Source organism: Ascidiella aspersa, chromosome 2 (genome assembly GCF_963924565.1).
Source record: "Ascidiella aspersa chromosome 2, kaAscAspe10.2, whole genome shotgun sequence".
Classification (NCBI taxonomy): Eukaryota; Metazoa; Chordata; class Ascidiacea; order Phlebobranchia; family Ascidiidae; genus Ascidiella; species Ascidiella aspersa.
The window spans coordinates 6,454,612-6,472,682 of NC_139448.1; the positions used below are offsets into that span (position 1 = coordinate 6,454,612).

The window sequence follows — 18,071 nt, forward strand, 5'->3', positions numbered from 1 at the left end:
ATGTTCTTTAGTGTTAAATTGATGATTGAATATAAAATAGAAACGCTTTGTTATACATGTGGATATATTGCGTTTGTTTAACGCATTTGTTGCTTTTTGCTATTTTGAAAAAAAAAACATTTGCCGATTCGGAAATTTTGTGTTATAATTTGCCGAGTTACGCACGGCCCATTTTGGCTGATATGGTTCTTTCAATAAATATTCTGTTGCTACCAGGTATTGTATAATAAAACAAGTATTTGTGCTAAATATTTGTACACAAATATATACCAGAAGAACTTATTTTTTTTAAGGAATTATTTTCTACTAAAATACAAGATGTGAAAATAGTTATTCCAAAAAATTTCTGCTGCAAAATGTTGATTCGACTCCACTAGCAACACTGTATGACCTTAATAACTTCCTAAATTTATGAAAACACATAATTCAAAAAGCTCAGTACATGGTTGCACAGGAAGAGAGAATATAAATTATAAAATGGAAATATTGTTTTATTTTAGATAACTAAACAAAAATTAAAGGATAAAACTTATGACAAACAGTGGAAAAACAAGTCGATATAATTTATCGCGCTTTAACTATAAATATTTACAAACATTTCTGCCCAATTTACATCAGATATAAGGATAATTATTCAACGAAACTTTGTATTGAACTACAACGGCGGTTGTCTTTTTCCTTGCTATGGCCTTGTAAATGGTGACGTAACCAGCGATAAAAATTAAATATTATTGATTGCTTATGTCATCGGCCAGAAACTTTTTTATCTCGGCACCAATTGATCTTTCAAGAGCTGTTGAAGGTCCACTACGTAAAACGAATGACGCCACAAAACCTTAAATCTGTAAGTAATCTTGCATGCCATGTAATGTGAAAAGGTACGTGTAGTGTGAAAAGTTATTTTATTTAATAAAAAGAATCCTTTGTAGCGATCATAAGTGACACGGCACAACATGTCATAGTATGTCTAGCGTCGTTGGCTTAAACGATTTAATAAAGTATAGTTTTTGGTGCATGGCGAGCATGGTGGCCAGATGAAGCAACAATGAGCAAAAGTAAAAACACTCTTAGCCACACCATCAATTGTGTGAAAGCCATAAAGCCATTGCAAATTGTGTGAAAGCCATTGTATTTGCTGTCGGCTATTCCGGACGACACCGTTAGTCGCACATGTTTGAATTTTGACGCACATATTGGCTTTCGCTTTTTGTGAATATATTTAACTAGCTAACAGTATACTCCTGACCTTATTTGTCGCGCGCCGAATTTAATCACTATTGAGAAAATTAATCGATAAATCAAAAAATATTGCTAGAGTTTTGTAAGAATGAGTTGAAATGAACGTCAGGAAAATAATATTACATGGAAATATTCCATTACCGCACAGTTATGTTTGCATACGAAACAAAAGCGTTGTACGACTCCCTTAAAAAAGTAAAAAAGGCCCACCATGGCACCTTGACCCACATTTTCAGGGCCAGCTATAAATTACATGGGAGAACACTTTTGCGCCGCTTTTAAGTTCCAGAACTGAACCGTGGCCTATCGGCCAAACTCAATACAAGAGGACAATGTTATTTCATGTCAGGCGTCACTACTGCAAAATCGTGCGGCAGTGTCTATGACTATTTTATAACTATTAAAGTCCTGAGTGAATTTTACACTACGTCTTGGTAAACATCGTTGCTAGGTGATTGGTGGAGATCACTTGTTTCGCAACGTTGCCTATTCTGGCTATCCTCACAGCCTCTAAAGTCAGACCGGATGCCACTATTAAGCATTCAGGGTGATATATCCCGCTTCATCTTGTACGACTGGTAACCTTGGATTTGGTTGAAGGTAGCCAGTTTCATCAACGTCGTCACGGTTCCCTAATTAAAAAAACAAAACAATAAAGCTTTCTTTTTCGGGTAAAGTGCAGTGTTGTAATGACTTAGGTCAATGACCTAACTTAAGTGCACTTTTTTGTCACATGTTTTAAATGATTTAACTTGATTACTTCGTTTTGTTAAAATGACTCAAAATATTTTAGACCAATGGCTTTACCTTATGACATTAATTAAGTTTCTTGGTTTGAAAGTAAGGGTTTTACTTTAACATTTTAATATAGAATTGAGCTATTATTCTCGAATTTTGCTTGAAAAACCATTAGATTGCTACATGTTAATACTTATTTTTTAAGCTCATTTATTGCTCATAATTGGGATAATTTAAAATATTTACTGGTTTATCGTTTTATTATTATTTAGTGATTAAGTTGACTAGGACTTTTTTGTCTTTCTAAAATGACTTGTTTACAACACAGGTAAAGTGAAACGAAAGCTTTTGGGTAATTCTTACTTGGAACACTTATCCTCATTGAGCTTTCGGGGTTGAGTTCAAGGACGCCTGCCTCATCCCAAATTACTGGTAACATTATATTGGGCTGAACGTAGACAGTTTCAGCAAATTCGTTGCTATTTCCTATTTAAATATTAGGCTTTTATTATTATACAATCTAAAGCGAATGCTTTTGGGCAAATGGCACCACAAACTAATAAAATGCCGATTTTAATATGTAAACGTTAATGGGTAAGGGATTGGAAATTTTCCAACATAAAGTCAAGAAATTAGGTCAAAATGTGACGTGACAAATCTAGTCGAACCTATGTAGCAATGGGGTGGTTTTCGATATATTCAACCAAATCGTGCTGGGATTGTTGTCCACAAGGCTGTTAAAATGTTCAAATCAAAACAGTGCTCACTAAAGTGCGTTTATTTTCACAGAATCTTAAATCAGAAATCACTAAAATGGAGAAGAAAAAAAACATCTAATGAAATAGAATCAATCAAATAAGGCAACATACCTATCTGCTCGCTTTCTCTGGATGTGTGTTCACTCCTTCTGGTCCTTCTATAGCAAATGACATTGATCAGGTGTAAATTAACTTTCTTATTCGGATCAAACTAGGCTTGGTAAGTCTGTCAATTGACCGGTCAAATACTCATATTGGATTGAAATGTTGTAAATTTGAGTTTTTCATAATCTTGATTGTAACTTTTTTTAAACAATTTAATTATGAAATGGTAGGGTGTGTTGTGTTGTAATAATAAATTGTTTTGCAAAGCAGATTTATTTTGTTTAGAATAAATGCAATTATATGATGAATCGCGTTAATCATAAAAGAAAACAATAGTTGGGGTATACCACAATATGAGGCTTCTTAGAAATTAAGAAGAATCAATTGCCTTATCTGATGATTTAGAACAGGGTGGCCCAACTGCAGGCCCTTGGCCCGCGAGTTACGCTTTATTGGTCCGCGAACTGATAGTCAACTTACCTTACATCTAGCAATATCACTTTAATTGTTGTTTTTTTGTTATTGTAATTGACAAAAAAAACATTTTAATGATCCTTTGCGAATTGTAGCACCACTAAGCAAAAGTGTATAATCTCACATGTAATGTAGCATTTATTTTATTGAGTTCACTTCATAAGCATATAGGCTACGTATAAAGCAATAATCTTAAGAATCGCTATTTAAAAACATTGGCCCGCAAGATAAAAAAAATAAAAAAACAGTTTTTGGCCCGCAAGATAAAAAAATGTTTTTGGCCCGCAATGAAAAGATGTTGGACCACGCTGATTTAGAAGATTTAGAGTGACAAAAGTTGTGATGAGGAGTAAAAATATTTTTTACTGATGCATTTACTTGTTGTTAAATTGCGGTAATAATTTGTTGGCTTAACTTTGTGGTTGTAGTAATGGTAAAAATCACTACAATACTGCTATAGTATTGCTTGCAAGATGGGCATGGTTTTACAAAAAAATCTTATTAATAGTTGCAAAATGATGGTTTTTGATTTACAAACCATTGTAATTAAGTCAAAACTTTCATATATTTATTTAAAGGTAAAATCAAGTTTTTGTTTTAACTTCAATTGCCTTATGATAGTGTGTATAGTATTTGACCTATATTTGACCTATTTGACGAGGATTGTATATGACCGGTCAAATGACAACCCTAGATCTAACCTAATATTATTTATTCGGATTATGTTTAGTTCGTTGAAAGTTATTCTTATCATGCAACAATAATTAAACAGGACTGCTGCCAATTCAAAGTTTACTGGTTCTGATAAATTCCAATTATCCGAAACACATAAAAATATCAACAATTTGCATGCAACTGAATTTTAAATAAGGAGGAATGGGAACGAACACAGCGTTCAAGTGTAACAATCTGGAGTTAATTTACATGTGGAACTGAAAATAAATGTAGAAATGTTGTATGTTTATAAATTGCTTTTCAATGTATTCCGCGTATTTATTTTCAGAACCTGCTTACCTATAATTTGCAGCGTTTTCAATAAACGTCGACAATTATATTTTAAATCCCTTTACAAAATCTCGCACTCATATTTTTTATTTTTTTTTTGAAGAGTAATGACGCAAAACACGATTCGTAAATGTGTAACAATATGCGAGACACCGTTGGGTCGTATGGTTTTAGACATAGCTTCTTGATTTGGCAAAACTGTATGTAGACTAAGTCTACGATTTGCATCGCTTCTGCCAATGAGCACTGCTAATTTGTACATTATGGTGCACTTTACCAACCTTATGCAAAGCACGGCAATAACAATCACTGCACAGCAAAGCAGCACAACCCCGCAAATTGATGCTGCCAGTATGGTAGTTTGGTGCTGCGCTGCCTTTCCTGCTTCCAGTGTGTTGTCAACTGTAACACAGCAAGCTAAATTTATTATGTAGAGAGTTCATTCTAGCTACCAATGAAACTCTGCTTGCAAAATAGTCTAATTGTCCAATACCGTAGGATAATAAGGAGATATTGACTTATACCTAAGGATGAAATGCAAAGGTACCTGTGGAATAAGTTTGAGTGACGGTGCCAATGTTTGTTGTTATATTTGTTCCAAAATCGCCTTTGTTTTGATCTTTGAACAAAAGTAATAAATTTATAGAGTTTTACGAGTAACACATTTTTAATCTTTATTGTCCCATCAACACGTAAAATACAATAAGGAGGACATTTGAGCATTTAGTGTTTTCGGAGGACCATTGAGTTTATTTAGAAAAGAGGGCATATTATAGCCCTACCGTACTCATAAAGCATTCTATTTAATAACAACACAAACATTTCATATAATTTCCAAACTTATAAACGTTAACCGTAACTTAAATTAGTCAGTGAATAAATACTGCTGTTTGGAAAATTATAACGTTCGGGCCAAACGCTTAAAAATTGTGTTATTTAAACACTAGTAATTATTTTTGAGCAAGAGTTACATTCGCTCATATCGTAAGATTTTTGTTTTTAGTCAACACTTTGAAATCGCATAGTATCTAAATACCGATATGGCGAATTAAGTACAACAGCAAACCTACCTGTTGAAACGAGACTAGCTGTTGGAACATCGAACGTAGTTCGATCAATCTCACTTTTGGAGACATCAAATCCAACGTATGACGTTGAAGTTAACAAGTTTAATGATCTTTGTGTTGTTGATGACACAGCTGTGGTGGTAGTAGCTTCATCTATGTGTTAAGTCAAATAAATAGTCAAATGAAAATACACGTTATGCCTAATTTCAGTTGATTTAAGTCGTGGCAGATTTTCTTACCAATTTTTCGTTGGCAAATGAACCCTTCTTTTCTATTGCACTGTATATCAACCCACAGATAGTCTGGGCCATCTTCCATAGCTCCGCACTTCTCGTTGTCAAAAATAGAGGCGCTTTCCTCGCCAGGGGCCCACTTGGTATAATTTAGAAGTGTCCCATCCCACCATTTAAATTTTCCACCGGTTTTGTGTAATCCGATATAGTAAGTCTTTAGATTTCCTAAACAGCATCGAATTATTAAACAACGACATTTCGTGTAATTATAGCTGTTGTGCGTTTTTATACCTTTGGTGCTGTTAAGTTGCTTTGCTAAGAAAACCTGAATATCGGGCGTGTCAACTTTCGCCAAAGTTCCATTCATTTTAACACAAGCATCCGAGGCTTCCTTAAAGTTAAGTCGCCTGCTTCTTTCGATATAGTATTCAAATTTACCATGCCGCTGCCAAAGAGCTGAAGAACTTTCGGCCAACGCAAACACAGTAAGGGTATAAACATACATCTGCATTTTAAACAAACCATAAACCCAACTTATAGCAATGGGAAATTTGCAATATCTAATTTACCACACAAAAGGTTCAACCAGCAGTTATTGCCCTCACAACTGATACAAAATGCCAGTTTTAATTTGAAAGGGTTTCCCGCTTCGAACAATACATGCTCCTTTTTTGACCTAAACCGCTGCGACATGCAGCGTGTCATGACGCGGAAGTTTCTATAGAGTTGAATATACAGTACGATTGGCTATGTTGAAACAAAGGCTGAATCATATAGTTTCGGCCCAAAGACAATGAAAATCGTCAGACCAGCTTCTCTTTGTCAAGACAAGGAAGCGTTTTAATCTTAAAAGAGTAAAGAAAGTGGTGTTAATAATAATGTAATGCACAGTTACTTAGCGGTCGACGATTGAATTATGGATCATGCTAAAATAGACATATGCAATCATATCTGTCATTGGTTACTCATTGCATGCTTCATGTAGTTTGGATGTAAATATTAACAGATCACACGCCTTTTTTTACATTGTTTTATCGTGTGTTTCTAAACTGGATCGTTTTACAACATTGTGAGAAAAACACGACTTGAACCCTTTTAGACAAATAAAATCTATACTCCTAAAACTATTGTTGGTTTGCCAAATCAACTTTCCGGGATCTTGTTGGAACAAATGACCTACGTAGATTTGCGATATACTTTAAATTTAATTAAAATGGGGCTCCAAAAATGGCGGGCTCAATGTTGTGAAGAAATATAATGGTAACAGATTAACCTCGATTTATAATCATAAAGCAATTGCTGAAAAGCATTGTTTAGGCTAACTTTATTTTAGTTGGGATAAAGATGGTTTTGGTTTGTTTCAAGTTATAACCCTTGCATTAGTTTTGCACTAACAAAAACATTTATACTGGACATTAAAGCGAATAAATCGCGATCTGTAATGAATAAAGGGTTATTCGAAACGTTTAAAATGCTACCTACTTCTGTGTGGGCTTTAATATTCTTATTACGTCTTACTACAACCTCCAACCATTATGCTCCAAAATGCAACTCTTTTTTGTTCATTAAATTAGATATTCATCGGGAACTGGGATTGGCATGGTCACAAGGTCAACAAGTTCCCTGAGCCAATTTCAGCACGCTACTTTCGACTGGTTCTGGTTGCTTTCAGTGGTGATTACCCTCGTCTTAGATTGGAATATCTCAAATGCTAAAGTGAAATGGTGTCAAAAACTAAAACGACATAAATTTTTTTTGAAATTATTTAACTTGATTATTAAACGAATTGAGCATAGCAATATGATTTAACAAAATATATAGCAAGCTTTATAAAATTGTCTTTAAGTTGATCAACTTTGTCTTTGTTTAAAAACAAATATAAATAATTGAAGATCCTTCAGTTGTTGCAATTGCTTTAGGCGCTATTGACACCCGAGTTATTAGGTTTGCAATTCACCACAAGTAAAACAATAACGTTTATTGTTAGTTTTATTGTCTAATTTTTTTATTTTGAAATATTTTTTCGGGCGCGGTCAAAGATTTTTTTATAATAAGGCCTGGAGAACTGTTAAGATTGAAGATTGCCTGCCAAAACGTTGTATTGAGCGTTATCAATATTTATTCTGAGCTTCATAAAAGTGACGTTTAGTTTTATATTTCATAAAAATCAATCTTATAAATAAATCCGATAAACATTTTGTTAATATATCATTAATAACCGCATTTTAGAATTATTAGGGAGGTAATTTGGTGATCCCTGGTATTGTTAATCGTTTTTCTTTCGTCATTTTCTGTTATCGTTTGTTTATTTAACATCAATCTTCTTCCAACTTTCCTAATTTAAAACTTATTTAAAGGTAAATTATTCATGCCGATATTTCAAGGTAAATTCTCTCGTTAAAGTTTGTTCGGTGTTTATTTATAATAACGTGTGTTTGAAACTCAAAAAAATGAAGTATATTACGTTTAATAGACGTTCTTATTTACCAAGATTCATCTCTAATAGTTTTCATTCACCCTATTTTTCGATCGTATATTAAATTTTTAGGAATATATGATCGTTTTTGTATACCTTAATCTTACTGTTACGCCGCCCGCCGTGACCTGCGCACTGGGGCCTGGCCTCTGACCCCATACATTTGCCCGGCGGGTCGTAACCGCGTGAGTTCTTGTTGTTTGCAAAGGCTTCTGGTCAGATATGCTACCTGTCATAACCACAACTAAAATTCCAATCAAAAGTATATTGTTACAACGAATTAAAACGTTATCAAATAGCATTAGTGAACGTTATTTTCAAGTTAATGTGAGACAGACAGCCACCGCCTATTGCAGCGACTGTCGGCTAAAACTTCGCAAAAGACTTCTCTAGAAAAAAGCTCAAAGCCGCTAAGAAACGACATGTATATAGCCAATACGTAGAAAGAAAAAGAACACGAAAGTTACGTCATATTTGGCCAATAAGACTGGCCGGCACTCTGAAAACATGGCTAGGCATTACAGCGGCCATTCTAAGGCCAAATTGCAGCGGGAGTAAGAGGCCAGCAAAACAAGTGGCTTGTTTTGCAGAACGCGAGAACATCGCCCACAAGACTGACAGTTATAGATTACGAGTTAAAGGTTACATGTCAAGTTTGAAACGAGGCGAGAGAACGCAATACGGAAAACTTTACATCAAGAAATATTATATTATTCAACCAATAATACATTTGATTATGCGAAAGCTAGAATCTAAAGCCCTATTTAAAAATTCTTAAGATTACTTAATACTACATGAACTCTAAAATTTGACTTATTGCAATTAACTAATTTGGGTGTTTAAGTGTTGATAAACACGTAACACTTACCCTTGATATTAAAACACTTTCCTATTATTAATTAAATGAATTTAGATTTATGGCTTTTTTGAGGCTTTGTATTTAAAGTTTATAGCTAAACCCATTTTACCGATGTTTAGAGTAGCTTGCTCTAAACTAAAAATTGTTCTGATATTTAAAAAGCCGAGCGTTTCATCTTTAATTAAATGAAATTTTTGTCTCTTCGGGCAGTTGCAAGTTGTAAGAGTCCGAATATAAATATCTAATAACTTTTAGTTCATTTATTCGATTCATTTTTGATTTGCTGATTTACAGTGAGCTAGCATTTTAAACAAACCGTTCATTTATGGGCCGGCTTTGAATTTTGCTTTTCAGCACAGTTAATTTTGTTTAAAGTTTGCTTTCTTTTTAGAAATTAATTGTTGAAAAGTAATTGCGATATGCATTTAATCTTAAATATTGTTAGAATTTATTCGAAACGTTCATAAATATGAAATCCATTTCCGCATAGCTTTTGATTATAATTTTTAGGTGAACTTTCCTAAAACTTTTTACACATTTTTAACAAGTCAATGTCAGTTTTTATCTATTGAATTTCATTGATGTGTTTGCTGTAGTCGTAGTGTGGTGTTAAATGCATTATATATAGAACTTTAATAAAATATATACGCACTGTTTGTAAGATAAAAAAAAGTTATACTCGCAGGCTTTCAGAACTGAATACCAGATAAAAACGACCATTTAACATTATTAATGTTCTTGCTTTTGTAATTATAAAATCGGTTTGTATTTCTTTCAAGTAAAATAACGAACGTACACGCAAATCTGAGTGGTCTTGTTTTTAGACAAAACCAAGTAAAACTTGCCTTTACTTCCTAATATGTTCCGCGTAAAAGTATGCAAGGATTTGAACAGCCTTTAAAATGAAAGACACATACACATTTGTGATTATTGCAACTGTGATCTTGCGAAGTACACTAAATATTGCCTCATCAACAATCTGTTTTCCAGTTTTTAGTTCCAACTACTTAAGAAATGTAAAATACTGTAAAATGATTAATAAACTATACATAAACAATGTAAATATACGGTGCGAAAATATGCAAAAAGAGTCCAACTCGTCGTGGTTATGATATCACAGTTGAAAACAAAATAATATTAAAGACACATATGGTTATGCAAAACATGTAAAAACTGTAACATTCACTGAACCCAATCGTCATTTATTTTAATAAGTAATCAATAAGTTTTACGCTGTTTAATTTTAAAATCGAGGGCACTTAATTATGCGTAAACGTTCTTGAATTGATAAAAGGATTTTATACCATTTCGTTGCTAATTTCTGCCTGGTCCTTCTTGAATTTATCATACAAAGGATTAGCTACCATTTCGTTGCTAATTTCTGCCTGGCCATTCTTGAATTGATCATACAAAGGATTGGCTACCATTTCTTTGCTAGTTTTCGCAGGATCATTTTTGAATTTCTCGTATAAAGGATTTGTGACAATCTCTTTTTCGCCATTTGTTTCGACAGGCACTATGAAGCAAAAAATATTGTCATAAGTTGTTTATTAGTAAAGGTATGGCTAAGTTGTTTAATAGCAAACTACTAGTTAAGGGTGGTCCTCGAACGGATTCATATAACATTACGAAAAAAAGTTGATTAGCTCAGTTTAAACTTTTTTATAGCTACCATTAAAGCTCATCTGAAACGTAGTTCTTGTTTGGGCGCAATAACCGTTGTACTTTAAAATTATTAAAAACTTGTTTCTGAATTCCGTAAATGACCAGTACAGAGTTTGTCTAACCTTTTGGTATTCCTGAATAAACCACTTGGCCTTCCAGGTTTATTCTTAAACCGGTTTTTGTTGGGTCTTCGTTTGTATTATCTGGAAGAAACAAACCAATTGTTTTGTAATACATTAACGTCTTGCAACGTACCTAATTCGCATACATTAACCAAGCAACGTACCTAATTCGCTTTTTGCTGATGATGTAGACCGTTTTCGTGATTTTCTGCAAAGGCAAGACAAAATGTAAAAACAAAATCTTCCAAATTTGATGCTAATCAATTTATATCTATACTGACTGTATAAAACCCTAACAGATGATATTTATTTCCTTGTCAGCAATATTTCTCCGCAAGTTTGTAAATCCTTGCAACCAAAAATAAATATGTTGGCTTATATAGAGCTTGAATAACTTATTTTTTCATTCGACTTTGTTTATATTACGTCACTTGGATTAGTTGAGTTTTATTAAAAATAAATTATTCAATTATTCACTATTTACTAATAAGTTCAAAGTGTAGTTAACTCGAAGAGTAAAATAAAACTACTGACACCAAGCTATTGAAAGAAAAAAAATTAGTTGCATTGACATTCATTCCTACAAATTCAGCCCCGGTTAACCAAATTCAGTTGCTGTCTGCCAGATCGTGATTCGCAAAACACGATTCGTAGATGTGTAACAATATGCGAGACACTGTTGGGTCGTATGGTTTTAGACATAGCTTCTTGATTTGGCAAAACTGTATATAGACTAAGTCTATTAGCATCGCTTCTGCCAATGAGCACTGCTAATTTGTACATTATGGTGTACTTTACCAACCTTATGCAGAGCACGGCAATCACAATCATTGCACAGCAAAGCAGCACAACCCCGCAAATCGATGCTGCCAGTATGGTAGTTTGGTGCTGCGCTGCCTTTCCGGCTTCCAGTGTGGTGTCAACTGTAACACAGCAAGCAAAATTTATTATGTAGAGAGTTAATTCTGGCTACCAATGAAACTCTGCTTGCAAAATAGTCTAATTGTCCAATACCGTAGGATAATAAGGAGATATTGACTAATACCTAAGGATTAAATGCAAAGGTACCTGTGGAATAAGTTTGAGTGACGGTGCCAATGTTTGTTGTTATATTTGTTCCAAAATCGCTTTTGTTTTGATCTTTGAACAAAAGTAATAAATAAGAGTTTTACGTGTAACACATTTTTAATCTTTGTTGCCCCATCAACACGAAAAACACAAAAAAGGAGGACATAACTTATAAACGTTAACCGAAATTTAAATTAGTCAGTGAATTACTTCTCTCTATAAATATTTCTGTTTGGATAATTGCAACGTTCAGGTCAAACGCTTAAAAATTGTGTTATTCAAACACTAGTAATTATTTTTGAGCAAGAGTTACATTCGCTCATATCGTAAGATTTTTGTTTTTAGTCAAAGCCAACAATTAACCTCACCACTTTGAAATTGCATAAAGTATCTGAATACGGATACGGCGATTAAGCTGAACAGCAAACCTACCGGTTGGAACGGTACTGGCTGTTTGAAAATCGGAAGTAGTTTGTTCAATCTTACCTTTGGAGACATCAAATCCATCGTATGACGTTGAAGTTAACAAGTTTAATGATCTTTGTGTTGTTGATGACACAGCTGTGGTGGTAGTAGCTTCATCTATGTGTTAAGTCAAATAAATAGTCAAATAAAAAAACACGTTATGCCTAATTTTAGTTAATTAAAGTCGTGTTAGATTTTCTTACCAATTTTTCGTTGGCAAATGAACCCTTCGTTTCTATTGCACTTTATATCAACCCAAAGATAGTCTGGGCCGTTTTCCATAGCTCCGCAATACTCGTTGAACAAAATAAAGTTGATTTCCTCGCCAGGGGTCCACTTGGTATCATTTAGAAGTGTCCCATCCCACCATTTAAATTTTCCATCAGTATTCTGTAATCCGATATAGTAAGTCTGTGTGTTTCCTAAACAACATAGAATTATTAAACAACGACATTTCGTGTAAATATAGCTGTTGTGCGTTTTTATACCTTTGGTGCTGTTAAGTTGCTTTGCTAAGAAAACTTGAATCTCGTTCGTGTTAACTTTTGCCAAAGTTCCATTCATTTTTTCACAAGCAATCGAGGCTTCCTTAAAGTTAAGTTGCCTGCTTCTTTCGATATAGTATTCAAATTCACCATGCCGCTGCCAAAGAGCTAAAGAACTTTCGGCCAACGCAAACACAGTAAGGGCATAAACAAACATCTGCATTCTAAACAAACCATAAACCAAACTTATAGCAATGGGAAATTTGCAATAACTAATTTACCACGCAAAAGGTTCAACCAGCAGTCATTGCCCTCACAACTGATATAAAATGCCAGTTTTAGTTTGAGAGGATTTCACGCTTTGAACAATACATGCTCCTTTTTTGACGTAAACCGCTGCGACATGCAGCGTGTCATGACGCGGAAGTTTCTATAAAGTTGAATATACAGTACGATTGGCTATGTTGAAACAAAGGCTGAATCATATAGTTTCGGCCCATAGACAATGAAAATCGTCAGACCAGCTTCTCTTTGTCAAGACAAGGAAGCGTTTTAATTTTTAAAAGAGTAAAGAAAGTGTTGTTAATAATAATGTAATGCACAGTTACTTAGCGGTCGACGATTAATTTATGGATCATGCTAAAATAGACATATGCAATCATATCTGTCATTGGTTACTCATTGCATGCTTCATTTAGTTTGGATGTAAATATTAACAGATCACACGCCTTTTTTTACATTGTTTTATCGTGTGTTTCTAAACTGGATCGTTTAACAACATTGTGAGAAAAACACGACTTTAAATCTTTTAGACAAAGCTAAAAAAACGTATTTTTTATACTTAAAAGGATTCCATAACGCAGCCTTTCTGTAATTACAGTCCTCGTTAACCACAAGAACGAATAACTGTATGCTTTATACCAGTGGTCCTCAAGAGGGGTGCCGCGGCAACCCGGGTGCCATTTGTAATGCCCAAGTGTGCCGAAAGATATTTTAAAATCTTTAAGAATCTGATTTTTGCTGAACTCACAACTTTGTATGTAACATTAGAGCGTAATAATGAATCCAATTATAACTTTCTTCGTTATGTAGAGTAAATGTGTTTTGTTTCAGTTCCGTTTATTGAAATTTCCAATGAATTACTTGCGAAAAAATCCTTCTAGGGGTGCCGCAATCTATTTGTTATTACTGAGTGGTGCCGCAAACCATAAACCGTTGGGAAAAACTGCTTTTTACCTACAGATGGTCAACGTTTGTAGAACCTAATTGCATTTTGTTAGAGAGCATCAAAATTCGAAAAGAGTGAAGAAAACGTAAAATTGTAGCGGTTAATAAAAGTACAACATGAAAGCGCAATTTTAATTATTTACCATGACGCAAACGAGATTCACAGCATAAAAACTTCTTGTGCAATTACAGTCCGTTATAGAACACAGTCGTGAAAAGGGTATAACGACAATACATCACGGTTTGCTTTGTTTGCCTTCTTTTAATTAACACAATTTAGCAACATACAATTATTGCTATACACTATGTACTAAGCTCGAGGTAACGGACAATGCTGAAGATCTATCGCAAGCGCTCAAGGATACAACTTTCTGTTTTCTATATCGAAACATTTTAACCATTATAAAACACAGCTGTCATTCTTCGGTATGCAAAATCTTCGGGATGCGTTTCACATATAAGGCGATAGTTTTCGAAGTTGTTCATCTATTGTAAATAATGTCATCATATAGTACGAAGACAATAAAAATAACAAAAAATTAAAATATTTAGATATATTATTTCTAAAATTCAAATTTAAAATTTATTATGCTATCCAGATACACCATATTGAAAAAAAAAACACCATTTTTTTGGTATTTTTTGTTAAATTCAAAATATGTTTCTATAGTGTTAGCATCGTATTATAGATTAAAAATACAAACGATTCAACCGCTTTGCCCAACAAGTAACTGCAGCCTGCTTTATTTTTCTACGTGCACTAAGCACACCCAGTCAATGTGTTCAGTCCTGATTCTGGTCGGCACATTCCGGCGCGTGTAAATGGACAGACTCCACGTTTGTCGACTTGTTAACTTCTGAGCTTGCAGTTTAGACATCACCGTAAACAGCCACCTCCATTGCTTCGCTTACTCTATCGCTTTCTACAAGCAAGAAGGGCGAGTTAAATTCAGGCAGTTGAAATGCCTACTTTTAAATACACCAGCCTCTTCGGTTTTAACCACTTGCGAGACTATTTAAATCTTTGGTCAGTTCAAACGACAGTCTATTAAGCGCCCAGATTCCTATTATGTAAATAGGTTTATTGTCAAGGTACTGCTGACATGGCTTAGCCCAGATTTTTCAAACAAAACAGTGCCTACATGAGCGGCGTTAGCTTACATAAAATTTGCATGAATTAGTCGTCGTGAGATTGAAAAGGAGCCGCCAAAACAAGAAAATAAACTATTATCCTTTCAGTAAAACATATTATATGGCCACATTCCTTGATATCAGGGATATACTTTTTAGAGTTGGGAGTTACGCAGGAGTAATTTAAAAAAAATGGAAATAACAACAAAAGATTTAGTTGCTTTGATTCAAAAATACTCCCTTTTAGTGAAAACGCAAAATTTGTTTTACAGCAAAGAACATGTAGCTAAAAATAAAACAATATTAAAAATGAACTACTGGCTTAATTTGTTAAATAATGTACCCTTACCGTAATTGATTTGATTCGAAATGTTAATGACTTTTACAGCGATATTTACAGACAGTGATTCTGGCGCGTCGTTGTTGCTGAACAAAAATCAAAGGTTTTTCGTTAGTTTTCGTGTAGCCTAACATACAAACAATTTACAACTGAGGATAAACTTCATGTTGAGGCCAGTCACCAGAAAATGTAAGTAACGTCGGGTAAATCTTAGTTCCATTTCTTAAAATTGCTCTATTTTCCAAGAGTACCTCTCCTGGTTAAATAAGTTGAAATATGACTTAGTAATACTGTATAGCTTAATGCCGAAGTAGACTATAGAAACTACGCAAAGTTGATTCACTATTTATTAAGGAAAATATCGTAGCTTTATACTAACCAATATAAACGACCCAAAACAACGGCCATCACAATTACAAAAGCCAACAGAAGGGATATTGCTATCACTGCAATCACAGTGTGGAATGTTTCGAATTCATTCAGATGAGAGCCTTTAAAAGAAATCTTGATTAAATTGCGAAGACTTTCATTTTTATGCACGAGTCGATTCCGTTGACAATATTAAACGATAAAGCTATAAAAATAGGCTTTTCACAGCCAAAACAAACTTTCAAGGAACACCTTAAACCAGGTGTGTCCAACAAGCGGCACGCGTGCCAAATGTGACACGCGACCTAATAAACAATGGCACGCGAACCCCCCTCCAAAACCCTAAAATTGTTATTTAGCCAATTGTCAAAAAAGTTCAGTTTGTTATTCAGCCAATTGTCAAAAAAGTCCAATTTGTTACTCCGCCAATTGCCAAAACATACTAAATTTGTTATTCATCAATTACCATTGTTTTGTCACCTATAAAACAATCGCGGCAATCACAACTATAACAATTACTTTTGATATTGTAACATTATACTGTATAGTGGAGGATAGCATTTACATATTTATATAGCGTGGTGTGAAGAAGCAAAAGTCAGCTCACCGACGAACACTTAACCACAATATTGCAAATTCCTACTGCACAGTTTCTCATGTGTAAATAAACGTTTTAATTTTTGGTAAAAATGGCGCTTTTAAAATTAAAAGAATTGGTTAAGCAACTTTGGCACTGGAAGAAGTTATAAGATAAAAATTGGCACGCCGGCATGTTTGAGTTGGACACCCCTGCCTTAAATCCTTACCACTGAACCAACCGATTTTCTTATCGGACCCGATCGCGATACGTTTGTCCCAAAATATCGGTTATTGTTTTGCAAGCCTTTTAAACGCTACACCTAAAAAGTATTGCATCTCCATGCACTGCTGTCAATAACCAAATTATTTTTACAGCTTTTACTCGTGTGTTATTTTGCAAAAACAATGCAGGGGTTTTCACTTTCACACAGAAACAATTAGCGCCATCGCGTTAAGGCTAAGATATTTGAGTACATCAAAAAACTTATTTATAACCAACAACTCAGTGGTGTAAAGGAGTTCCTCAGCGTAGATTTTAAATAATATTACTACAGTTTGATTTGGGCCTGTAAAAACGCTCTAACTGAAGGATTTTTTAACGTTTTTGAATGTAGGGCCATAAATGAAAATTTTGGTTGGCGTAGAGTATTTAGAGATGAAGTCATAATTTGGCAATTTGACTTCACAAAATAAGGGTAGTCTGGTAGTTTTTGTGCAAGACATGCAAAACAGAAATAGAGTCCAAATATATTTAAAAACAAATGAAATCACCAAATTGTTCTGTTTAAACTCTGTTGGGCTAAAAATGTATTCTGTTGTTTAAATTCGATACACCAAAATATTAAATACGCCTTTGTGGACCTCCCAAATCTTGCAACTACTTGTCCACTGGTGCAAGTTCAACAATCCATGCTCTAACACAGTGGTTCCCAAAGTTTTTTGGCACTCGGCACACTAAACAAATCTTAACAATTTCGCGACATACTTTTTTTTTTTCAAGAACCACAATAAAGTAATTTTACAATCGCCCTTAACACACGACAAACGATATGTAAATGTCTCTAAATTATTAATTTGTAATGAATAGTACGTATTAAAGTACAAAATGCTTGCGTGTATGCCTATTGGTAATACAAATACTTTTTTTTCAATATTACAAAAGTTTCGCGGCACACTTGACAATCTCTAGAGGCACACTAGTGTGCCGCGGGACACAGTTTGGGAATCACAGCTCTAACACATAGTAAAGAACACTTTATTTGTACTAATTTCATTTTGTATTTAAAACAATTAGTTAATCGTTGTTTTTAGAGCACACACCACTCAATTTTTGGCAAACGAAATTGCCGAGTTTGCCGCAATCTACATCTAACCAACTGAAGTTGAATCTTTTCTCCATCGCAGTGCATTTATTAGGTTTTTAATGAAGTGGTTCTCAATCTTTTATGGCTTACGGCACCCCTTAAAAAAAGAAAATCGATTTTCGGCACCCTTACTGGAATTTTTGTATTTTAATAAAATGTCGCTATAAATGGAACTGGAACAACACAATCAACTTAAAACATTTAGTAAAATATCATTTGGTATAATGGTCTCTAATCCTACACAAATAGTTCTATCAAAATGCCTACCAATTGAGCAAAAATTAGATTTTAAAAAATTCTTG

The 18,071-nt window shown here is 34.1% G+C and overlaps 1 protein-coding gene across 1 annotated transcript; it reads right to left on the reverse strand.

Annotated features, from left to right (window-relative positions):
• Positions 1–9,840: 9,840 nt before the first annotated feature.
• On the reverse strand, positions 9,841–12,584 carry LOC146163327 (uncharacterized). The gene is made up of 7 exons (XM_083381459.1): positions 12,478–12,584; positions 12,296–12,391; positions 11,810–11,881; positions 11,544–11,664; positions 10,906–10,949; positions 10,742–10,822; positions 9,841–10,470 (listed from the first exon to the last, which is right to left on the reverse strand). The coding sequence occupies exons 1-7, from the start codon at positions 12,554–12,556 to the stop codon at positions 10,253–10,255; spliced, it is 711 nt and encodes a 236-aa protein (XP_083237585.1). The 5' UTR covers positions 12,557–12,584; the 3' UTR covers positions 9,841–10,252.
• Between the last annotated feature and the right edge of the window lie 5,487 nt (positions 12,585–18,071).

Bases quoted from the DNA above. Each gene is read 5' to 3' on its own strand.
- LOC146163327 (XM_083381459.1), bottom strand. From the start codon at position 12,556: ATGGAAAACGGCCCAGACTATCTTTGGGTTGATATAAAGTGCAATAGA. The intron at 10,950-11,543 runs GTTGGTAAAGTA...TTGCCTTTGCAG, and splicing joins ATTGCCGTGCTCTGCATAAG to AAAATCACGAAAACGGTCTA. The intron at 10,471-10,741 runs GTTAGACAAACT...TTTGCTTCATAG, and splicing joins TTATTCAGGAATACCAAAAG to TGCCTGTCGAAACAAATGGC.